Source organism: Emys orbicularis, chromosome 6, assembly GCF_028017835.1.
Source record: "Emys orbicularis isolate rEmyOrb1 chromosome 6, rEmyOrb1.hap1, whole genome shotgun sequence".
Taxonomy (NCBI): domain Eukaryota; kingdom Metazoa; phylum Chordata; order Testudines; family Emydidae; genus Emys; species Emys orbicularis.
Genome location: NC_088688.1, coordinates 22477279 through 22502152, shown reverse-complemented (window position 1 = coordinate 22502152; position 24874 = coordinate 22477279). Strand labels below are relative to the sequence as shown.

At 46.9% G+C, this 24874-nt stretch overlaps 1 protein-coding gene across 1 annotated transcript; it reads right to left on the bottom strand.

Moving 5' to 3' along the window:
- Positions 1-4320: 4320 nt before the first annotated feature.
- PMAIP1 (phorbol-12-myristate-13-acetate-induced protein 1) lies at positions 4321-7143 on the bottom strand. Its single transcript, XM_065406830.1, has 2 exons — positions 6755-7143; positions 4321-5499 (listed from the first exon to the last, which is right to left on the bottom strand). The coding sequence occupies exons 1-2, from the start codon at positions 6807-6809 to the stop codon at positions 5387-5389; spliced, it is 168 nt and encodes a 55-aa protein (XP_065262902.1). The 5' UTR covers positions 6810-7143; the 3' UTR covers positions 4321-5386.
- Positions 7144-24874: the final 17731 nt, after the last annotated feature.

Genomic DNA, 24874 nt, shown 5'->3' with positions numbered 1-24874 from the left:
AAGGGAAGTATAGATTTCCCAACTGAAACTGCTGATAGGTGGTTCTGCCGGACAGAGTGTTCTCTTGCAAAGTTTTTATTTAAACATCTTAATGTCTGTGTGTTGATCTGGTCACTGTGGGTGCTTTCTTAACAGCCAGATATTCTGTTGTTTTGTACAGTTTTGATGGGACATAACTCCCCACTTTTAGCTAATGGCCACCGCTGCTGCTCCTACTGCAAAAAGGCCTTAGAGTGACCACACCTTAGACATAGTCTGCGGGCCCCCAGGTCTGCGGACCACAGGTTGAAAACCACTGTTTTAGAACAAAGACCCTTCCTTGTTTCTCACAGTGGGTTAAGGCTCTAAGCTTATCTCAATCACCATGAAAAAATAGTCAGACTGTTGAATAGCACATCCAGTTTACAAACAACATTGCACATGATAATATACCTCACCATGTGCACCAGCCAGGCCTGCTTCACGTTACTTGTACCACTATCTCCTCCTCCTTGCTCTTGCCACACCTCCAGGCTCATGGTGCTAATAAGAGGAAAAGGATTCCCTTAAATTAACACATACTAAGAATAGTTACCACAACATGAGGCGGGTCTTTCCAGTTGGCTAAAATCATTTGGAGAGCTGGTGTCTAGCAGAGCATTTAGGAGATAGTACATGTGACTCCAGGTGCCGGAGTGGGCCAGTCTGGTTTTCACATGAGCAGCCTAAAGTTGAATGTGAAAGCCCTGCACGTGTTGGCCTGGCAGGTGTCTATCGTTCTGTGTCTAATGAAAAGAGACCTGGGGCTGAGCAGGTAGCGCTGCTTGTGTTTGTCTCTGTTTCTGTGTTTCACCTTTTCAAGTTAGATTGTTGTGGATGAGTCAGAGTCCCGTGCTCCTTTGATGTAAATATCTGTAGTGTGTGGTGAGGTTTTTCTATCCCTTAGAGGGGGGATTGATGACTGTTGTATAACCCTTGACATGCTGCTATAAAAATCTGATTGTGCATTACTCAAGATACTTAAGGCACTGGCAAAAATTATTGCCCCTCTTCTAATAGTCAGAACAGAACTGTGCTAGGTCCATTGAATGTGTGTGGGGGGGTGTTCTGTGGATGACCTCAAAAGAAAGGATTTGGCCTAGTATTGTAAATTGCCTCCTGTAAGAATGTGTAAATAGTCACAGTGCTACCTGACCCTAGCTCTTGGGGCTAGGCTGGAGGTAGGGAACATCCTACCTGCCTCTCCTGAATGGGCACGTTGCTGCTCTCTCAGGCTGAGTTAACCAAAGCCTCTGGTGGTTTCTCATTGGGGTGGGATGGTGACTCACTCCCACCTCAAGATCCCAGCCTCCCAAAACCGACAGCAGTTGGCGGGGGGGGGGGATCTCTTTTAGTCCTGCCTTGCATTGAACACACGCGCGTGTGCGCACAATGTTCCACTAGCCACTGCAGCTCCAAACCTGGAGAGAAGGAGTTTGCCAAGGCCTTGGTCATGAGAAGCCTTTAGATTTAAATGGAGAATAAACTGATTATCCCCCACCCCACCCCCCCCGCATACACAGACGCACCTGGACTCAGGGCTTATGGGAGAATAGGGGGAGTAGCTTTATAGTATCCTTTTGCTAGGCTATAGCTGCTCCCCCCCCCCCCCCCATGACAAGTACCATTAATCTGACATCCTTACCCAGCATCTAAACCTTTCATGACTTGTGGAAAAGCCCAAACCTGAACCTCTTCCCACTTGTCAAACCCCTCTCATGTTCACTCCCTAAGCACCTAAGACAAATGATGACAGAACTATGTCCTTCTTAGACTTCACTGTTGTCACAGGGCTGCCCATCATGGCCACCAGGAACTTCATGGTGTTTTTTGTGGGATGATTATGCTTTGTATCATTCAATGGTACTTTGATATGCAGATTACTAGATGCTAGATAAATAGAGCCTCTTGCTCATAATGAACAAATCCCTACCACTTTGAGCTAAAGGAGAAGCTAAGTATAGGGCTTCTGACACACAGCTGAGCAATTCTGCTTCCACCCAGCAAAGGGTAGTAGTGCAAATATTCACTAACCAATATTAAAATAGGTGACCTGCTTTCTCATTTTGAATTCTGGTGACCTTAGTTATAACTCATATTCAAGGGATCATAAATAAAATCCAATACATCACTGCAAGTCTCCTGGTAGGTATCTAATGACTGAGTGTGTGACCTTAAACTCCTAATAATTCAGAAGGAATTGGCATATGACCTTTCATTCAGAATCCTCAGAAAACAGATTTTACAACAAAAAATAATTTGCTTGCAAACACATCATGTTTATTATCTTAACGAGATAACAACAGACACACTTTATTGGGACATATAACAAAACATCTGTCCCTAACCCAAAAAAATGCCTTGAGAAAAACAATCTCATGTTGATACAGTCATATGACACATCATTTTGAAAAGTATTGCAAGGAATCTGTACCCACAGAACACATAACCAAACTGATACAGAGATTAGTCACTTTGAACTAATTCTTCTTTTGAATTCACTGTAAACAGTTCGATTGACGTAACATTAAACAATCACCAAATAAACACACTATGGAATTTAGCAACATAAAAACATTCCATGAAAAATAAACATTACCGTTAGAAATCTATGCAATAAAGTGCTGCAGTTCCTAGCTGAAATGTCCCTCTGACATTTACATAGTTCATTCTCACAGCTTTATGCTATTATTTTTGCTGCTTACAGCCTGAAATTACTGACGGGCCATTTGAAACCTTGGCTAGCATCCTAATTAACTGTAAGGCTGCACGCATTGAGCGGAACACCTTAATTTGGGTGTATTTTAGCAACAACACCATTCCTTAATACTACATTTTCTTGAGATTCTTAATCTGACATAACTATTATTGACCTCACTGGAGTTTCACTTAAGACTGTGATCCAACTCCATGGAAACCACTGGGAGTCTTTCTATTGAATTCAGTGGCTGTTAGATCAAACCATGAATGAACAGCTTTGCTTAGTCTCATGGAGTTATTCAGGGAGCTAAAATTTGGCATAACAGAAATGAAAACGACAGTCACCCTTTAATACCTGAAAAGGTGCTTCTGAATGAGACATGACCTTTAGGGAGACAAGTTCACGTTTATCACATTAGCTTGTGGCACTGTGGATAAAACAACACCATCCTGAAATGCTACATTCTCACTGAGAACACAATATCTGATAGGTCATAGGAAGAGAAAATCTTGCTATGTTTGGGCCTTCTCCTGCTCTCATTCAAGCCAATGCAAAAGTTCCTTTGCTGGGAGCTGGACTGGGCCCTTTATACATTTAAAAAAAAAACCAAACAGCATCTGAGATTATACCAAATGAAATCAAAAGTGTCAGCAAATCAGATAGCTGGATACTTGGTCCTGGGGTATTGAAAAGAGCTTTACAATGAAAACCTCATGAAAGAAAGCAGATTTGTACAAGATCATAGGCTCAAATCAGGGGTTCCCAAACTTTGTTTGCGCTTTGTTCAGGGTAAGTGCTGGCCCGCAGCTCCCATTGGCCGGGAACAGCAAACGGCAGCCACTGGGAGCTGCGAACGGCCATACCTGCGGACGCTCAGGAAAATAACGTGTCTCACGGCCTGCCAGGGGCTTACCCTGAACAAGCCACGAACCAAGTTTGGGAACCTCTGGCTCAAAGTCATTGGTGACTTAGTGTGGAATTAATTGCACACGAAGGGCAAGGGAGCCCAAAATGGATACAAGCAGTGAAATGGTATAACTTGCACTGATCTGGCATTCAGAGGGTATATAAGACAGATGTAATTTACATGCAAGAGGAAAGTGTAGTAGAAGCAAGAGAGTGTGAATTCAAGTTACTTTTCTTGCTACATCTTCCTTCAGCCTGAAACTGACACTTATTTTGCACACCCTCTGAATACCAAACCCAGGCAAGTTACATTATTTTGTCACTTGCATCCATTTTCCTACTAGTTGACATCCCATATATAATTTAGCCCATTTTAAGACACTGATTAATTTGGCTTAGACATGGTAGTTGCCCTGTCTCTTGTGTTTGATTCAAGGGGCTTTTATAATATACAAACAGAAAAGTTGCTTTCTAATGGACTGAAGTGCAGAACAAGTCTCTCCTCCAAGCCAGGCCCAATGTAGCTTTTCAATAAGGACGCAACAAGCATCTCACTTACATATCACATCCATTAGACAAAATAACAGCATCTTTATCATTACAAACAAAAATGAGGTTGACACCAAATAAGAGCTGAGTTTTTTTCTTATCCTTTATTTCCAGTCAACATCTCAGCTTTCATTTAGAAGCAATACATTACTTTCCTGTAACAATTGTAACATTCAGTTTTATTGACATCTCTCTTAATCTAAGCAGTTACTTTATTTGAAAAATAATTCATGTTTTTTCTCCAGAGAAACCACTGATTCCATTTTACTTTAACTTTCTATTTGTTTTGAGAGTAATTTTATTACCTCATAATAAAATTAAATCACACCAGTAGCTTATTCTGTTTGAATATTCCTTTTGATGCTGTGAAGGAATCTCCCCCAAACTCACACACATATCAATAATCTTATTTTGCTATGTAATACATGCTTTAATGTATGCATTTTTCTTATTCATATTTCTTATTCTTTCTTAATCACCAGAAGCTACTGTGCTTCCTTTAATCTGTCTTAATGCATTCTTTATGGCACCATTTGAATAGTTATCTGCACTATTTCTGGTGCATAAGCCATAAATCAGCTCTTTAAGTTCCATGAAATACTCTTTTCATACACATATATACATCCTAGATCCTTACAGCAGCCTCATAATTAATAGAATTACAATGTTATTCCTTAGAGAAACATCTGCATAAGAAGTAACATCACTGACAGTAAATGTGCTACAACCAAAAAATAATAACAATAAAAAAAATGTTCCACACCAGATTTTATACTATAGAGTCTACATTTTAGAAAACAAAAACAATCAAGAACTTAGATACTGGTTTTCATTGTACATTCCAATCCAATGTTTGGAGGTAACTGGCATCTTCTGCCTGTTGCTCAAAGTGACATAGAACTAGCTGCAACTCATGAACCAGAACAGAACCCCAGGTTCCTTGCTCTTCCAAGTCACTCCACAGGTCAATCTTTGGAATGGTTAATTGTAATTTTTCTCCCATACTGACATCCACCAGCCAATACGTATGTCCAGCTCTCCAGAGAAATCATATTTCAACAGCCTTCCTTCAGTGGGAATAGGCAGCAGTAAGTAATGCATAGAGCTCATTCCATCTCCTCAAAGTCACTTATTACAAGCTTGTAAAGACCATATTTTCCAAAACCATTGTTTTCTTCCTTCCTTTTCTTTTTGACATCTCCCAAAGACTTTTCACGTTCCTGGGCAGAACAGTTTTGTAATAACATTAAGAATCTTCTGCTGCAGGTTGCATATATCTCCTATTTTGCGTAGTTGCAAAGAGCACTGCATCACAGCTTCCTGTGCTGTAAAACACAAAGGAAAACCAGTCATCAGCTTTGTGAATTCCGTACACTTTCTTGTCTATAGTGGATAGCTCTTATATAATCATACATGTCTATAAGTTAAATAAACATTTTACCCCAAGAGGTAAGAGATTTGTAAAGGTGTATAGTTGCTTACAGAGCTGGTAACAGAAATTTAAAATAAAAAGCCCAGAAACCTTTAAAAAACAGTTTTTACTAGCTCTAGGTGCTTGTTTGGACTGGGGAAAGCAATCCCATATTACCCTAAGTGACAGTCATATTTTTTGAATTTTTTTTTAAAGTTAGCACTGATCAAACGACAAGCCACAAAGCATGACTACTTTGATCCTGCTAGATTGTATTGTTACACAGCCTTCTCGGGTATTTCAGAAAACGCGGGATTCTGTTCTCTGGGTGACAGGTTTCAGAGTGGTAGCCCTGTTAGTCTGTATCAGCAAAAACAAGGAGAAGTCCTTGTGGCACCTTTATCGCGCAGCGGCAAGTCGCAGGCAGCGACTAGAGACTAACAAATTTGCCGCAAGGACTCCTCGTTGTTTTTGTTCTCTGAGTGAATCCAGTTCCGTCAGTGAAGGCGATGAAGTTAAACAACTGGGAGACCAGAATCGAGCTCCCAGTCAGTATTTATGGAGCGGTCATTAGAAATGATCCTAAGCTGAATCCCCCCCGATCCAAAGTCGCCAGTTTTTTGAGGGAGTCGGAACTTAGAAACCACAACCTTGGAGCCAAATGTTCCCTGAACTGGGTGGTGGTTCGAATCGAGATCCGAATTTGGTGCCTCGGACCTAGCTCTAGTGATCACCGCTAAAACATGTTTTAGACGGGTTCCAATCTCAGATGGCAAAGATCTGAACCACCAGTATTACTGTGGGCTGCATGGAGCATCTAGTAATCAGGCTAAGACATTATTCTGGCTTTCCTTCTTGCTAACACCGTCATTTAGAAGTTAAAAACATTCCTGTTTCTTAATCTTCCCCCAGGCAAGAGGGAAACCTTGACCCATTCAAAACGGAAACGTATTTTGCTCACAGAAGAACAGAAAGCAAAACCGCTCTCGCTCCCAATGCAGCCTGATAACACAAGAAGGTGAAACTGACTATCCCCCCCGGACTACTCCATCCCAGCGATCATCTAACTCCAGCGCGTTTCTAAGGGCGCTTGGGGCCAGGCTCAGCCCCCGGGCACCCACCCGGCTCGGGGGGGGGGGGGGGGGGAGGAGGACGGGACGGTACCGTACCTGCGGGAGCGGGGCTCTGCTGCGCACCCTTGCGCAGGGTCTTTCCCGGCATCATTTCGCGTCGTTCGCCGGCGGTCTGCAGTCGCGGGGAGATCAGACCAGGCTGCCTGGGGGGCCGTGTCAGGAGCAGGACGGTGCCGAGCGACGCTCTCCTCTCGCCCGCCTAAACGCCTCTAGCTGCCTGCGACTTGCCGCTGCGCGATAAAGGGAGACACGGGGTTGCGGGGATTTCCCAGCCGGTGATGAGGTAGGGAAAGGAAAAGGGAATTCCTCCCGCCCCCTGGGCCTTCAGCCAATCAGCGGCGAGGATGCCTGGCGTGTTTCCACAAGTTAGTTCATTGCCCGGGCACGGCACTGGACCCGGCACGTCTGGACTTGCCCGAGGCAGAGCGCGAACTGGCGGCCAGCCCCGCCCCCAGCCGGCCCGGCCCGCGCTGCCTAAGGGAACCGGGGGCGGGCGATGCAAGCGCCGAATGGGAGCTCAGCGGCTGGGCAGTGGTTGCTGATGATTTGATTCCTAGCACGCTGCCCTGGCAGGGTCCCTGTGCCATACCTACCTGCAGGGCTTGAGCTGGCCGGAGCGGAGCTCCCCTCAGTGTTTTCAAACGTTTTGGATCAGGTTGCAAAAAGCATTTCCCAAATACAGGCCCACATCTTGAGTGGTCCTCAGCGCATCTCAATACGACTTGGCCAGAGGAGCCCCATCGGCTTAGGCTGTGTCTACACTAGCACTTTTGTCAGTATAACTTATGTTGCTCAGGGGTGTGAAACCCCTCCCCCCCCCCAGCAACATAAGCTACACCAACAGAAGTGCCAGTGTGGACAGCACCATGTCAATGGGAGACGCGCTACGGCCGCTCATAGGGGGGTGGTTTAATTATGTCGAAGGGAGAGCTATGTGTGCTCTGAATTTTAATAACGGGGTGAATGTAATTAAAACATGTTGAGCCCTGAGTGCAGGTTTATGCTGAGTGGCCATGTATTATGTGCCTGACTAAGATGAACATACATAGTCTAGTTTCCCTACTGCCAATGCGGGGTTAGAGCAGAGGGAGGAATGACGGATGCTTAAAGGACCATGTTTGCACATGGATCCTATTCCAGCAGGACCTACAGTCAGCTGATCAATGATCCAGGAGCACTACATTATTATTTACTTATTATTAAAGCTGACAATGTGCTAATCACAGAGATATAAGCAGGGCCGGCTCCAGGCACCAGCTTACCAAGCAGGTGCTTGGGGCGGCCACTCCGGAGAGGGGCGGCACGTCCAGCTGTTCGGCGGCAATTCGGCGGAGGGTCCCTCACTCCTGCTCGGAGCGAAGGACTTGCCGCCGCAGATCTCGATCGCGGCTTTTTTGTTTGTTTGTTTGGCTGCTTGGGGCGGCCAAAACCCTGGAGCCGGCCCTGGATATAAGACAGGCCCTGCCACAAATACCTTACAACCTAAGGCCCCGATCCTGCTGCTGGACCCACCTGGTTGGAATACTGCACTTGCACAGAGCCCCATTGATTTCATCGGGGCTGCGTATAGGCACAAAGGTCCACTCCTGTGGATCTAGCTGGGCCAAAAAGACATCGAGGAGAGAGGGTACTGCACATATTTGACTAGATTAGACAGGCGTTACCACTTCTGGGCCCTCCAGAATTTTTGTAGGAAACTGTAGTACCACAGACTGTGTCCAAAGAAATGTGCAGATCACACTTGAAATGTGCTAGATTTTATATTCCTTAGCCATACCCACAATCTATGTGAACATTTTGGGTATCTGTGTACTTGATGAGATGATACAGTAGTTTTTCTTTCTTAATCACCCTGATGTTTTGAAATCTATAAAATTAGTGAATGTTCCATGAGGAATCGGCTCTGAAGCCATAAAGGCACTGTATGACCCTTTCACTCTCATATGATTTTAGGACAGCACTGTGCGTGAGTCCCTGCTTTGCTTTCTCTATAATCATTGCACCTGGAAAGGTATTAACTGGAGTTGAGGTGTGTACGCCAAACAGTTGTTTTTAGGGTAAATACCTAGCAGAAAGTGAACCAGACTGACACAGGAGCAGGGTGAACAATTTGACATACCAAAAAAACAACAAAAAGCAGATTTGTCACTGAAAGACATTAACAGAGAAAATGACAGCTACACCCCTCAGAACAGTTGCTAATTGGAGAAAAATGCCAGACTATAACCTGTCTATGGTGGTTGATGAGAAATAGTAATTCTCTCCATGTAATCAGAGCCTCTGGTACCAAATGCCTGGAGATGCTGACTATATTAGTGGTGACTGAAAATGCTTGGCTATCAAGCCATTTGTATTGGCTCAATTCAGAGGCACGTTAACCTAATATATATACTGCACGCATTGGGTGAAGTCCTGGCCCTAATGAAGTAAGTGGCAAAGCTCCCATTGATGTCAATGGGGTTAGGATTTCACCCGTTATAGCTTAATCTCAGCAACACTTTCAATTTTCTAACAGCGTCAGATGGCTTTTGAAACACACTGGGAAAAATCTTGTCCTTACTACACTGAGTGGGGCAAGGCAGGAGTAGAGTTGAGGCCTCTTCCCCCCGCCCGCCCCCGGAGGATCCCTAACACATCTTGCTGGCCTAGGGCAGCACAGCTCATGTGAATGTGTTGTGTAATGCACCTTTCTGCTTCTGTACAATGTTAGAAGGCCCACAGCAGCATATGCACAGGGGGGTGGGAGAGTAACCATGCTTCAAGGGGGCAGACCATGTGGCAGGTGTGTTAGCCATTACTCCAGCCTATGGCTCAGCGGAGACCTTGTCTAAAATCCTGCCCAGTAACAACCCTGGGAGTGAGGGATGGTCACCCTGCACCCACTCTCACCTCCCCCTCCCCACAGAAGTTGCTGGTTGCTGATAAGACTGTATTCACCAATAAGCAGGGCCAGGTTTATTTCCCTAACATTAGGAGGGGTGCAAACACTGCGTAGGCAGAGGGATTGTTTAGGGTGGCCCAAGGCTTATAATTAGAAGGGTCTTTTGTAATCCTATTAAAACTTGAAATTCAACTGGGGTGGGCCACCTGTTTTGAATTTAAAGAGCTACCTTTGTTTTGATCCTTATTGACCTCTGTGGCAGTCTGTCTGGTTTATAATGCCACCCATCACCACAGTATGAGAGCACCTTCAACATGAAGTAGATCTGGGTCAGCAACCTTTCAGAAGTGGTATGCTGAGTCTTCATTTATTCACTCTAATGTAAGGTTTTGCATGCCAGTAATACATTTTAACGTTTTTAGAAGGTCTCTTTCTGTAAGTCTATAATATATAACTAAACTATTGTTGTATGTAAAGTAAATAAAGTTTTTAAAATGTTTCAGAAGCTTCATTTAAAATTAAAATGCAGAGCCCCCCGGACCAGCGGCCAGGACCCTGGCAGTATGAGTGCCACTGAAAATCAGCTCGCCTGTCGCCTTTGGCACGTGTGCCATAGGTTGCCTACCCCTGAAATAGATTGTCAAGAGCAAAGTCCCTAGTGGACAGGATATAAAAGTTCCATTCAGGGTAAGCTGATTTTTGTTTGACAGATTTGTGTTTGTTTTAGGTCTTTTTGTTTGTTTTTTAGATCTAATTTTATTTTATTTTGTGACCAATAAGGAGCTACTAACTAAGAAGCATTTGGGCAGATAAAGGAATATTCTTTTTGTTCTCTTAGTAGGTTTCACAGCTGTTTGCCATTCCTATTGCCAAACTTCGCTGTCACTTTGAGATACTTTATGCAGCAATAAGTACCGCCCACACTTCAATCATTAACACCGGGAACACACTTGCATCAACTAATAGAGTGCTCTGGTTGCTCCATGCTTTCATTTCTAGAGAATCTCATTTAAAGGGGGATGCCCTTTGAAATTTCTGACTCCTCTTATCACAAGAGACTAGTTCTTCACAGCAGACAGGGAAATAAAGTTTTAGGAGCTGGCAAACCTGATCATCAACTTAGTGGCACCTCAGAATAGATGACGTGTCCATTTGCTGATTGTGTAAGTGTTGTTATTGTCTGAAGCTTAAAAAAACCAAAACCTGCACACCAATGCCTGGATCTGTATTTCAAAGTGATAGTGCAGTTTGGGTGAAGAACAATGGTTCCTCTGTAAATAATTATGTTTCTTGTGGCATTTTGGTGATGTAGTACACTAGTGTACTAAGCCCCTACACTCTCCCTAGCTGTGCACGGGAGGCTAAACTTCAGAGAAAGTTGTCATGGGCTTAGACAGCAGGGAAAAGAAGGAATGTCTGATCCATCCCACTCCCACCATGATGTATCTGCATTTTCGCCATCCACCACAAAATCCAGACAGCTAACAGATCATGCAAGAAGAGTGGGCAGGAGAGAAGGAGCCAGGGTGCAAGTGTATTAAGTGGCATGGTGTGACTCTCACAGTGCAGGGCAACGGCACCTGTATTCCCCCTCCGTGGTCCAGCGATGGCAGCCACTGGTTTCCGACTCCTCAGCCCTCACCTCTCTTGGTGGACACCTCCATCTCTCTCCCTCCTGACCGCTGTATTTCCAGGCTGCACAGTCCCCTGCCTATACCATGAATTGCCTAGCAAAGTCAGAGTGCCGAAGCAGGTCTGCTTTGCTTTTCTCCACAGAGGCTATGAATGGTGTAATTGCTCGCAGTTAAGTTTACCACACAGTTATTTCAAAGCAAGCACATTTATTCTTCAGATAAAAGTGTTACAGAGAAAACACATTAAAACCAATAAAAGAACCTTCATGCATGCTAAAAAAATTACCAGAGATCATCCTGCTACTCCAACAAGGGCGCTGGCTGCTGAACAGTCCTTCAAAGCCACACAGGAATTTTACTGTGGGGATAAATTCATAAAAGCTGTTAGCTGAAAACAAGCACCCTTCCCCCACCCCCCGAATCTGTGAGTCACTCTTATCCAGTTTGGGCCTCTGATCCTCATGTAACAGGTGATCAGCAAAGAGTTTCTCCTCAGGGCGCAGCTTCGAAAGGATGGGTCCAAAGGTGGGTAATTTGCATTCCCCTCCTCCCAAGTACTTCCTAGGAAACCCACTCCACTAAAAGTTCTGTCCTGGCTAGTGCATTGTTTCAAATAGTCCTTTGAAGCTCATAGCACTTCCCAGGGTTTACATTAGTCCAGTGTCCCCCTTAAAGAAGTGATACACAATCACGCATTAACATTTGCCCTTTTAATACAATGAACCCCTAAATCACTTAAATGTAATGTATTGTAAATGTAAATGTAATTGGCCGGGAAATTGCCAGACCTGTCACAGTGACCATTTGGGAAAGTGTCTGTACAAACTCATGAATTCTGGATGATAATTGTTACTATTAAAACTGCTGTATCCTGAGTACCTATATGTATGTGGAGGCACCGTTGCTGACAGGACCTGTAGCAGGTGCACACCGGACAAGGACAATGGGAAATACTTGCAGTTAATGATGCAAATTTTAGTCACAATATTTTAGTCACAAATTTTAGTCACAGCTAAAGAATAGCTGCATCCTTAGAAGACCAGTGTTATCTTATCCCTCTGGAAGGAGAGGAGAAGGCAGGAGCAGTGGAAATTTACCAGGAGCAGAACAAAAGCAGCCAGGTGTCTGGGCTTTCAGTAAGCAGCCAGGAGGGGGTTAAATAAGGGAACACACAAGAACAGAGGGAGACCTAGACAGGAAGAGGAAACTGTGGCCTGAGACAGCATGTGGCAGTTTCATGAGACATGAAGGCCCTGCTTGCTTTCCTGAGTCTGGATGGCCCCAAGTACTGCGAGACTGATCCCAGCTCCTCCCAAGAATGCCCTGAAGTTGTGAGGCAGCCGAGGCAAGGGAATGTGTGTAACTGTTTATTGGTCTGTATGATCTATACTCTCTTGTGCTTTATTGGATTAAGTATAAAGAGTGATAATGGATTAGATTTATGCAAAGCATCTGATGTGTTTACTGCTTCCCTGTGTACCTCTGCAGAGTTAAGCTGTAAACCAAAAACTTCCCATCTTTTGGGTGGAGCTCTAGGAAAGAATGTGTTCAAGCAACTGGAGTGTCTTGGGGTTTGGTGCTGGCCCTGGGGGCCTAGGGCAGGTGGGCTCCATTTCTGTGAAGTTAGGGTTACCATATTTCAGCAAGCAAAAAAGAGGACGGGAGGAGCCCCGCCCTAGCCCCGCCCCTGCCCCTCCCACTTCCCGCCCCCCTCAGAACTCCCAACCCTCCCCCTGTTCCTTGTCCCCTGACTGCCCCCTCCTGGGACCCCTTCCCCTAACTGCCCCCCAGGACTCCACCCCCTACCTAAGCCTCCTTGCCTCTTGTCCCCTGACTGCCCCCTCCTGAGACCATCCCCCCCATCCTAACTGGCCCCCTAGGATCCTACCCCCACGTGTACCCTGATTGCCCCAACCCTTATCCACACCCCCACCCCCAGACAGACCCCTGGGACTCCCACACCCCATCCAACCACTCCCCACCCCCTGACAGCCCCCCCAGAACTCCTGAACCATCTAAACCCCTCTGCTCCCTGCCCCCCGACAGCCCCCCCCCACTCCTTGTCCCCTGACTGCCCCCTCCTGGGACCCCTGCTCCTAACTGCCCTCCAGAACCCCATCCCCTACCTAAGCCTCCCTGTTCCTTGTCCCCTGACTGCCCCCTCCTGGGACCCCTGCTCCTAACTGCCCCCCAGGACCCTACCCCCTACCTGTACCCTGATTGCCCAAAACCTTCTCCACTCCCCCCAAAAAGCCCCCCCCCGAACTCCCGACCCTCCCCCCCTGTCTCTTGACTGCCCCCTCCAAAATCTCCCTGCCCCTTCTCCTGCCCCCTGGCCCCCCTTACCCTGCCGCTCAGAACATGGTGTTGGGCTCTGTGCGGAGCCGGACACGTGGCTGCGCTCCCCAGCGCAACACACAACCCGGTCCCACCCCACCCAGTGCTGCCGGAGCAGGGCGCTGGGCAGCAGGGGAGGAGGAGCTGCCGAGGCCCGATGCGATCGGCCCGGCAGGCCGGCCGGCTCAGAATGCGGGGGCGGGGAGGAGGAGCTCTACAGCTGCTCCGGAGTCCAGCCCGGCAAGCTGCGGGGGAAGGGCTCTGGCTGCCAGAGCCCCATGCGAGCGGCTGAATTTCCTGCAGCCCTCCCAGCCGCGCCTCGCTCTGCATAGGGGGGAAATCCTGGACATTTTTAGTGATTTACAAATTCCCCCCCGACGCTATTTTTAACACAAAAAGCAGGACATGTCCGGGTAAATCCGGACGAATGGTAACCGTAGAGTAGATTCTGAGTCAGTGCTCAGATAAAGTGTTAGAGGGGCCCTGGGAGGAAATAGTGCTGCAGCCTGGTGAGACTCAGGAAGCTTAAAACCCAGGGTCCAGGGACACAGTGGCTTGGACTCTCCTTACAGCAGTCCTAGTGAGTGGCCATGATGGGTACTTGCTAGGATCTGAGACCGCATAGTCCACCCACCCTAAGGACTGCAGTCAAATATGCAGGTTAATACCCCCACCGCAGGCTCTGTGTGTTTCACTCCCTCAGAGGGGTGTGTCAAATAACACAAATGGTGGTCATCAGCCAATGGCAGCACAGCTACTGGCACTGTTATGGTTCCGTGACTGTTGTGGAGGCCAGAGAGCAGTTTAGCGGGACAGTCCCTCTGCATTTCTGGACACAGTCTATAGGGCTAGGGGGTTGGGTACTTTGCAGTTGCTCTTGGCTGCGCCCTGGCTGCTCTGACCCCCCTTCTGGCTGTGTGGCTCGGGGGTGAGTGAGATTGAGGGTGACATCTGCACGACTCAGGCACACCCATGGGATGTTTGGAATTAGTTTGTTCCCCTCTGTGAATTCAGACCCAGAACGGGGATGTTATGCACACAATGTATAAATCGCCTTTCTTCCAGTGAGAGGGAAACGGAGGCTAACGTTGACTGTTTCTTATTTACCAAAGCTTCCTGCATTGAAAAAGAGACTGAGCTTAAAACCTAAAGTACAGATCCCGGCAACCTCCCCCAAAGCTAGTGCAGCAGCATCATGGGTTTCTTGGCATGGCCTAGACAGCATGAGAGAAATCTGGCACCATGCCGCACAAGTTGGGCAGAGTGTTATTGTTTTTTTTTCTAAAAATAAAGGATGAGCAGGGAGGATGGGATTCTACAGAATGGGTCCATGGAGCTATTTGGGCCTTTGCAGAGAGGGCTGATTCTATTGCTACCATCACCTAGGGCAGAGCTGTGTGCAGTGGCAGATTTAGAGTTAGTGGGGCCCTGTGTGCAGCTTCATTTTCGCCTCTCCCCCCCGGGACCCAGCCAAGAAAAAGAACATTCTCTCTTATCTCCCCCTGTCTTTCATTCTTTTTTCTTTCTCTTCCTATATTATAAGTAATAGGAAGTAAATGAAAGTAAAGTGAGGTACCTTGATTGGGGAAGGGGGTTAGGGTGCAGGAAGGAGTGCGGTGGCAGGCTCTGGGAGGAAGTTTGGGTGTGGGCTCTGGCCTGCGGCATGGGGTTGGAGTGTGGGAGGAGGGGTGTGGGCTCTGGGAGGGAGTTGGGTGCGGGCTCTGGGCTGGGGCAGGGGGTTGGGGGTGTGTGAGAAAGGGTGTGGGCTCTGGGAGGGAGTTTGGGTGCAGAATGCGGGCTCTGGGCAGGGGTGGGGGGGGGTGCGAGGTGCAGGCTCTGAGCTGGGGCAGGGAGTTGGGGTGTGGGAGGGGGGCACAGGGGGCGGCCCTTACCTTGGGCGGTGCAGCTCCCAAAGCGACCAACACCCCCCCCCCGTGGCAGCAGCTCGGGGGGGTGGGCAGGGGGTGCTTCCCCCCCACAGGTGCTGCCCCCGCAGCTCCCATTGGCTGCAGTTCACATAATATGACTTGCTTGCTATTGTATTTATTTGTATTATCTTTTCTCAGAAAGATGGTGGGAATCATTCTTGATCTAATTAAAACAAGAACATTGCTTCTTATAGAATCATAGAACCGGAAAGGACCTCGAGAGGTCATCTAGTCCAGTCCCTTACACTCAAGGCAGGACTAAGTATAGTCCTGCCTTGAGTGCAGGGCCCCGGCCAGTGGGAGCTGTGGAGTCAGCGCTCAGGGTGGGGGCAGAGTGCAGAGATTTCCACCCCCCTGCCGCCCAGGGGCCGCAGGGACATGTCGGCTGCTTCCAGGAGTGAAGCGGTGTGGGTGGAGGGAGGGAGGGAGGCAGGGAGCCGCCTTAGCCCTGCTGCTGGCACATCTCTGTGTGCCCCTTGGGAGGAGGGGGACAATGGGTCTCCGTGTGCTGCCTGGGGCGGGGGCAGTGCACGGAGCTGCCTCCCCCCACCCTGCCAGGGGCGTGCAGAGATGTGCCAGCAGTCGGACGCTTCCGGGAGTGGCCTGAGGCCACCGGCCGCAGCATGCAGGCAGCCTGCCTGCCTGAGCCCTGCTGCACCGCCGGCCAGGACTCAGGGGCAGGTTGTTAGATATTTGTGCTGCATTTTGGGGGCCCGTCTGTCATTGGGGGTGTGCCACCGCATGGTGTGTTTTATGGTAAATCCGCTCCTGGCTGTGTGTACCAAATCTGGAGTCAGCTGGTGTAAATGGGTATAATTACACTCATTTCTACCAACTCAGGGACTGGCCCATTACTCTTCTTTGAGGGAAGATGGAGGTGAATGAACTGGCTTATACTGTTATACGTGGTCAATGCCAAACCTGAGGCTGTCACCTAGGCAGCAGCATGCTGAGAGGTGCTATGATGCGATTGCCAGATCTGGGACTCAGGCCAGGCCAAGTCCAGAACAGAATGCCTAACTTGCTTTCTGTTGCCATCATGGGCCCCGGTGGGTGAGCAGTGGCAAAGGCAGTTTGTTGTAAGTTGGGGGTGCCACCAAATAGTGCTCTGCTTGTAACTGTGGCTTCTAAGGACCCCCACAATGAGAACGGACACCTGGGAAAATATTCTGGTATGAACATGTTTAAGGGTATGTCTGAGTTAAAGTAAAATGAATGGCCCACTTCTCTCTCGTACACTGGAACAGCACTGACTCAGGGCAGTTACTCTTGTGTTGCATCAGTGTAAGTGGTGGGAGAACTGGGCCTGGTGAGGACAGCCACATCTCTCACACCTACAAATGGAAGAGTAAGAAGCTGTTAAGCCTGAATCCCTTCTCTTTTATTTACAATTTACCTTAATATAACTCCATTCAATTGAATGGCGCTAACTAGTTTAAGCAGGGGAGGCTCAAATACAACACGTTCACAGAGCTGTTTCTGTGACAGGAACTCTAAGCAATCAACGTGCAACATGTGACTTCCAGCACTGTCAGCACAGACCTGAAAGGAAACCAAACAGCACAGCACGGGAAGGAAACTGACAGTAGGACAGAAAGGAAACTGGGCACATTCTGTGGTGTGGGTTAAACCAGGAGTTTTTCCTCTTTGTTTGTTCTCCCCCTCCCACACTCAGGGCCGGCTCCAGGCACCAGCCTGGCAAGCAGGTGCTTGGGGCGGCCGCTCTGGAGAGGGGAGGCAGGTCCAGCTATTCGGCGGCAATTCGGCGGACGGTCCCTCACTCCCGCTCAGAGCGAAGGACCTCCCGCCGAATTGCCGCTGCAGATCATGATCGCGGCTTTTTTTTTTTTTTTTTGCTGCTTGGGGTGGCCAAAACCCTGGAGCCGGCCCTGCCCACACCGGTCACAAACTCTGCTTGTACACACTGAATCTCTTGAACCTAAAAGTGTTAGGAGGAAAGTGAGCATTGTCATCATCAGCCCTGATCAAAGGTCATGTGAATAAAACAAACAAGGGTGGGGCTGAGCTAACTGCAGCAATAGCGATCTCTGCTAGAGCTGTTATGTGGTTGTTCTATCGGCTGAACATTTATAATAAGTTCTATGTATCAGAGGGGCAGCCGTGTTAGTCTGTATCCACAAAAACAATGAGGAGTCCGGTGGCACCTTAAAGACTAACAGATTTATTCGGGCATAAGCTTTTGTGGGTATGTGCATCTGAAGAAGTGGGTTTTTTACCCACGAAAGCTTATGCCCGAATAAATCTGTTAGTCTTTAAGGTGCCACCGGACTCCTCGTTGTTTTAATAAGTTCTATGGCACTTTTCACCTAAGGATCTCAAAGTGCTCCCCTTCCATTCAGAAATAAAGCCTCACGTTATCCCTATGAGTTCAGTATTCATGCCACTCCTATTTTACAGATGGGGAAACAAGTACCGGGAGCTGAATGATTTAAGCCTGGGTCAATGCCCAAACCAGGAAAAGAAACCAGAGCTCCTGACTCCCTGATCTGTGCTGGAATAAAACTTATCACTTATTAGCTTCCAACTGTTATGCAAACATTAACTAATGATTCTATCACCAGGCCACAGCCCCTTCTAACCACGCTATTTTCTCTGGATTTTTTCTATTAAAACTTAAACATCCAGATTTAGAATCAAGAGACATTTCCTAAGGCTTGCCAACATGCATTGTAATGTGGCCACTGATGTCAGATACAAGCTCACTGAACCTTCTCTGTAATAAACCTCCAGATCTCCCTGCCACCCACTTGATCTATTTTTCCTCCTGGGAAATCTGTCAGCCTCATGTGATTTCATCTCTGGCATGTTAAGTTTCCAAATGGTCACCATGCAGAACCTTATTCAACTCCCACAATTAGGTTTGTTTTTTTTCCTACTGACTTTACTACGAGTTGGTTCTAGTTGTGTATCAGAAAGCCCTGCTTAGCCCAGGCTTAAGGAGAATTTATTAATATTGTGCTGATCTCTTGGTCATTCACTCCCTTCAAAGGGGTGGCTGTGGTGAACAGAGTGGAGCAGTATTTTTCCTGCTTAAATTGTTGTATAGTGTTGTTGTTGTGCGCTGTTAAATAGTTACCATGTTTTACCCAAGAGGCAGCCATTTGTGATGGGTGAAGTGACCCTTTGCATATCAACTTGTATAGCACTTTGGGATCCTTTAGGTTGAAAGCTGCTTGTCAGAGTCACCAGGCGGTCAGCTGAGGTGGGTTGGAGTAGGGGCTGGCTAGTGTAGAAACAGGCACAGCTAGAGCAGAATCCGGAGGTTGAAACTACTTAGTGTTTAGGGGGGAGGGATAGCTCAGTGGTTTGAGCATTGGCCTGCTAAACCCAGGGTTGGGAGTTCAATCCTTGAGGGGGCCACTTAAGGATCTGGGGCAAAATCAGTACTTGCTCCTGCTAGTGAAGGCAGGGGGCTGGACTCGATGACCTTTCAAGGTCCCTTCCAGTTCTAGGAGATGGGATATCTCCATTAATTAAAAAAAAAAAAAAAATTTAATTTACTGGCAATAGGAATAGTAGTGACACTGAGCAAACTGCGTCCCTTAAGAGTCTATGTACTTGCCTTGGGATTACCTAGGTCAGTGGTTTTCAACCTCTTTTCGGACTCCTAAAATATTTTGATTGGAGGGTGGACCCCTTTGGAAATCTTAGACCCAGTCTGCAGACCCCCAGCGGTCCATGGATCACAGGTTGAAAACCACTGTTCTATGGTAATTGGGACTGTCAAGCGATTTTAAAAAAAAAATCACGATGAATCGCACAATTAAAAATAATAGAATACCATTTATTTAAATATTTTTGGACGTTTTCTACATTTTCAAATATTGATTTCAAGTGCAACAGAATACAAAGTGTACAGTGTTCACTTTATTTATTTTTGATTACAAATATTTGCACTGTAAAAAACAAAATAGGTGAATTGAAAAATACTACAAGTACTGTAGTGCAATCTCTTTATCATGAAAGTTGAACTTACAAATGTAGAATTATATACAATAAAAACCTGCCTTCAAAAGTAAAACAATGTACAACTTTAGAGCCTACAAGTCCTTATTCAGCCAATCGCTCAGACAATAGTTTGTTTATATTTGCAGAAGATAAAGCTGTCTGCTTCTTGTTTACAATGTCACTTGAAAGTGAGAACAGGCATTTGCATGGCACTATTGTAGCCGGCATTGCAAAATATTTACATGCCAGATGCACTAAAGAGTCATGTCGCTTGATGCTTCAACCACTATTCCAGAGGACATGCGTTCATGCTGATGACGGGTTCTGCTCGATAATCAGGACCGACTCCAGCATTTCTGCCGCCCCAAGCAAAAAAAAATAAAAAAAAAGCCGCGATCGGCGGCAGGTCCTTCGCTCCTAGAGGGAGTGAGGGACCTGCCGCCCCTGAATTGCCGCAGGTGCCGCCCCTCTCCCTTGGCTGCCCCAAGCACCTGATTGTTAAGCTGGTGCCTGGAGCCGGCCCTGTCGATAATGATCCAAAGCAGTGCGGACCGACACATGTTCGTTTTCATCATCTGAGTCAGATGCCACCAGCAGAAGGTTGATTTTCCTTTTTGGTGGTTTGGGTTCTGTAGTTTCCGCGTTGGAGTGTTGCTCTTTTAAGACTTCTGAAAGCATGCTCCACACCCCGTCCCTCTCAGATTTTGGAAGACACTTCAGATTCTTAAATTTTGGGTTGAGTGTTGTAGCTATCTTTAGAAATTTCACATTGGTATCTTCTTTGCATTGTCAAATTCGCAGTGAAAGTGTTCTTAAAATGAACAACATGTGCTGGGTCATCATTCGAGACTGCTATAACATGAAATATATGGCAGAATGTGGGTAAAACACAGCAGGAGACATACAGTTCTCCCCCAAGGAGTTCAGTCACTAATTTAATTAACCCATTATATTTTTAATGAGTGTCATCAGCATGGAAGTATGTCCTCTGGAACGATGGCCAAAGCATGAAGAGGCACATGAATCTTTAGTGCATCTGGCACTTAACTATCTTGCAACACCAGCTACAACAGTGCTATGCAAATGCCCATTTTCACTTTCAGGTGACATTGTAATTAAGAAGTGGGCAGCATTATCTCCCGTAAATGTAAAAAAACTTGTTTCTTCTTAGTGATTAGTTGAACAAGAAGTAGGACTGAGTGGACTTGTAGGCTCTAAAGTTTTACATTGTTTGGTTTGAGTGCAGTTATATAACAAAACAACCCTTACATTTGTAAGTTGCACTTTCATGATAAACAGATTGCACTACAGTACTTGTATGAGGTGAATTGAAATACTATTTCTTTATCAATCAAATAATGTAAAGTGAGCACTGTACATTTTGTATTCTGTGTTGTAATTGAAATTGATATATTTGAAAATGAAGAAAAATATATAATATACAAATTTCAATTGGTATTCTGTTTAACAATGCGATTAATCACAATTAATTTATTTTTGGTTAATCATGTGAGTTAACAGCAATTAATCGACAACCCTAATGGTAACGACAACCTTTTGCGGACCCCTTGATCAGTCTTTGGATCCCCAGGGGTCTGCGGACCACAGGTTGAAAACCACTAGCTTAGGTGTAACCTCACCTGTGGATTGACTGAATCCTGGTTGAATGGCATGGGGTCTATCATAAGACCTGCGAGTCATTGGTTCTGATGACTTCTTATACTCCCTATTCCAGGATGACTCATCAGGCTTATGCGGGCTCAGGTATCGCACTACAGTAAGATCATTACTGTCATCAACAAAAGATGATAAATTAATTCTTCGTATGTCTTTACCACCTCTCAGTTCAGCATTTCAAAATGCAAGACAAAAATTAATTAGTTAAGCCTCACCATAGCTCAGAGGCCACTAAATATTAATCCCATTGTACAGAGGGGGAAATTAAGGCACAACCAAATCGTGATTTGCCCCAGGTCACAGAAGTGAGTTAGTGGCAATCACTTACTGAGTCTAAGTCCTGTTCTCTAACCAGCAGACTATGCTTCCTCTTTCCTTTTGCCCCAAAGATCATCCTTATTCTTTATCACCCTTTATGACTAACCACCATCTTTAGAGCATCACCTCCAATGAAACAATCGCTTTGTATTTTTCCTCCTGGAAATACAGGGATTCCTCGGACTTACGACACAATTTGTTCCTCAGAATTGCATTGTAAGTTGAAACCATCGGCATCAATGGTATGAAGGGGGGGGATTGGTTCCTAAAGCACCTCCTAAATCAAGGCTTAATACACTATTTTCACCACAATAACCCAGATTTTTGTACTAAATGAATTACAGATGACTAATGTTGCAACATCAATGTATTTACTGTACACTGTATTTTGTAAACAGCATTCAAATAAACTCACATGCTGCTCAAAATGCCAGTAACACAGGCTCAGAAAGCTAGGGAGAATAGCACACATGCTGAGCCTCAGCCAATCACTATTCAAGTTTTCTGATTGGCTGACCCCTGGGCTGGGAGCCAATCAAAAACAAGCAGGAACCCTACCCAACAACAAGCTACCCTGCTGCCTCAAAGCCAATCAGAAGCAACCCCTTCTAGCTCCATACCAGTATAACGCAACCAGGACATGATTTCAAGCAAACTTTATGCAAATCGAGCATCGTAAGGGCAAAACAGGCGTCATAGGGGCGAAACGGGCAGTCAATTGAAAAACATCGTAAGTCCAAGGACTCACTGTACACATGAAACACTGTCAGAGGCTGGGAGAAGAATTCTTCCCATGAACAATCCTTGCGTTGGATAAGATCTGATGAATTGAAAGGGGGTGCTTGTGATGGTTTTACATTGTACATCCACATGATAAAGAAAGAAAAGTCCTTGGGCCAAGGAGGAATGTAGGAATTGCCTTCCTGGACTAGACCTGTGGTCCATCCTGCCTTTACGCCTCTATTTGCATAGTGGCCATTCCCTGGTGCTTCAAAACCAGGTGGAACAAAACCCAGAGTGGCCAGTTATGGAATTACTTACCAATAGGGTAAGTTTCTCCCTAGCCCATTAGGTTTTTTAACAGTATGAAATGTGCTGACTTTCAGTGTCAATGAACGTCCCCTTGTTCTTGTATAATGCAACATGGTAAATAGGACAGCCTAATTTTCTTTCTCTTTGCTATTCATCATATTGTTTGTTTGTATCCTCTCTAGACTAAACTGGCCTACTCATTTCAGTTTAACCTTGTATGCAAGCCTTTCCAGGGCCCCAGTCACTTTCACTGACCACCTCTGAACTGCCTCTATTTCCCTTATCCTTTTGGAGAAGGGGACCAGAGCTTCAACTGTGGGGAAATTAGCAGGGTTCCATTGAAGTCAGTGGAATGATGCCATTTACCACCAGCTGAGGCCCTGACCTCCAGGATGAGCAGAACTGAACCCAATCTTTGCTTGCCTGATTCACACAAGTAGGGGGAATGGAGGCTGTTCATAACGCTCAACAAAATGTTATGGTTGTTCTTTCAAAAGTTTACAACTGAAGACTGACTTAATACAGCTGTGACGTTATCTGATTAAAATATGACCACATAGATCATTGTTGCAACTGGTGTTCTATATTTGCAACAAATCTTGTACAAAATGTAGCATGTAAGATGTCTATGGAAAGGTTATGATTTGCTGATTGTGATTATGCTATGTGTATGCATGTATCATTTTTGTATTTGAAGTTACAAGTATTGGCTCTATATCTGTATTTCAAATGTTTGCTCTTGGGGTAATGCCCACAAGGTATTTAGCCTGCACATCTTGAAGGAACTATTCAAGTAGAATGGCCCATTAAAGGACACTTAACTTACAATGGAAGACGCCTATCTACTCTTAATGAACTTTCCTGCCATGACTAAGCAAAGTCAAGCATGGACATGTGACTTGCCCGTGTGACTCCAACCACCATCTTGTTGCTGTAATTTTCCACTGAGGGCTTTGTTTGAAACAATGGGTTTCCCTCCACATAGCAAAAGCTATAAAAGGCCCTGGAAACCTCTCCATTTTGCCTCTGTCCTGCTCAAGCCTTTCGACTATGAACTTATGGTAATGGGAGCATTCTAACCAATGGACTGAGGAACTTCCAATGATTTGGAAGCAGCCAGAGACTTGACTTAAGCCAGCAGTTTATTCCATCACTGCTACAAGCCTGAACCAAGAACTTTGCAATTGTTGCGTGCAGGGGCGGTGAGTTATATGGACCCGTGATGCCTGGGCTCCAGCAATATTCGGGGCCTGGGGGCCTGGCTCCACCAATGTTTGGGGCCATGTCTCTCCCCAGGCCCCACCTGCTGCCCCTGTGTGCCTTCCCTGAGTGTCCCCCGGCCCCCACTTGCTGCCCCTGTGGGCCTCCCTCGGCCCTGGAACATCCCTGTCTCAAGCCGGTGGCTGGCCCTGCAGCTCTGCTCCGCTTTGCTGGCTCCTGGCATCAACTGCTGACGCAGGGTCCTAGTGCCCCCCGCTCACTACTGCCAGGGGAGGCTGACCCTGCCTCTGCCCTTCTGTCTCGGACCCTTCCCTTTTCCGGTGGGACCCTCCATCAGCACAGCCCCCCCCCCCCCCCACACGCAGTCACCACTCCTGCCCCATGCTAGGCAAGGGGCAGCCCCACCTCCTATCCTCAGTGAGGGTACAGTGAGGGGCAGCAGCAGGGGAGGAGGCGCACATGTGATGGCAGCCCCTACCCCCCCACACCACGGGAGGCAAGGGGGCTTCCTGGACCTGAGAGGGGCCCTAGGAGCATGTGCAGTGACAGTGGTGCGAGGCGAGTGTGCTGCTGGGGGAGGGAATGGGGGCCCCTCCTGGGGGGCGGGATAGGGGGGGCCCCTCCCTCCCCTCCCTCCCCTCCCCTCCCCCTAGCTCGCTGCTGCTGGTGAGGAGAGGGCTGGGGGGAGTCCTCCTCTCTGGCCCCAGCCCCGGGGCCTGCCTGCACCCCAAACTCCTCATCCCCAGCCCTACCCCAGAGCCCTCACCCCCTGCACCCCAACCCTCTGCCCTAGCCCTGAGCCCCTCCCACACCCCAAATCATTCATCCCCCAACCAGAGCCCTCATCCCCCCCCGCACCCTAACCCTCTACCCTAGCTCTGAGCCCCCTCCTGCATCGTGAACTCCTCATCCCCCACAGCCCTCACCCCTGTACCCCAACCCTCTGCCTGAGCCCCTCCCATACCCCAAACCCCTCATCACCACCCCCACCCCAGAGCCCTCACATTTTTACATTATTTTAAAAAATATATATTGGCTTACAAGGCTGGGGGAAGGGGGGGAGACTTGGACCTGTTCTGGGCACCATCAAAAATTATACGAACCTGCCACCCCTGGTTGCATGTATTTGATTCCTTTAACCAATGTTAACTCTCCCCTT

Bases quoted from the DNA above. Each gene is read 5' to 3' on its own strand.
- PMAIP1 (XM_065406830.1), bottom strand. From the start codon at position 6,809: ATGATGCCGGGAAAGACCCTGCGCAAGGGTGCGCAGCAGAGCCCCGCT. The intron at 5,500-6,754 runs GTACGGTACCGT...TGTGTTTTACAG, and splicing joins GCAGAGCCCCGCTCCCGCAG to CACAGGAAGCTGTGATGCAG.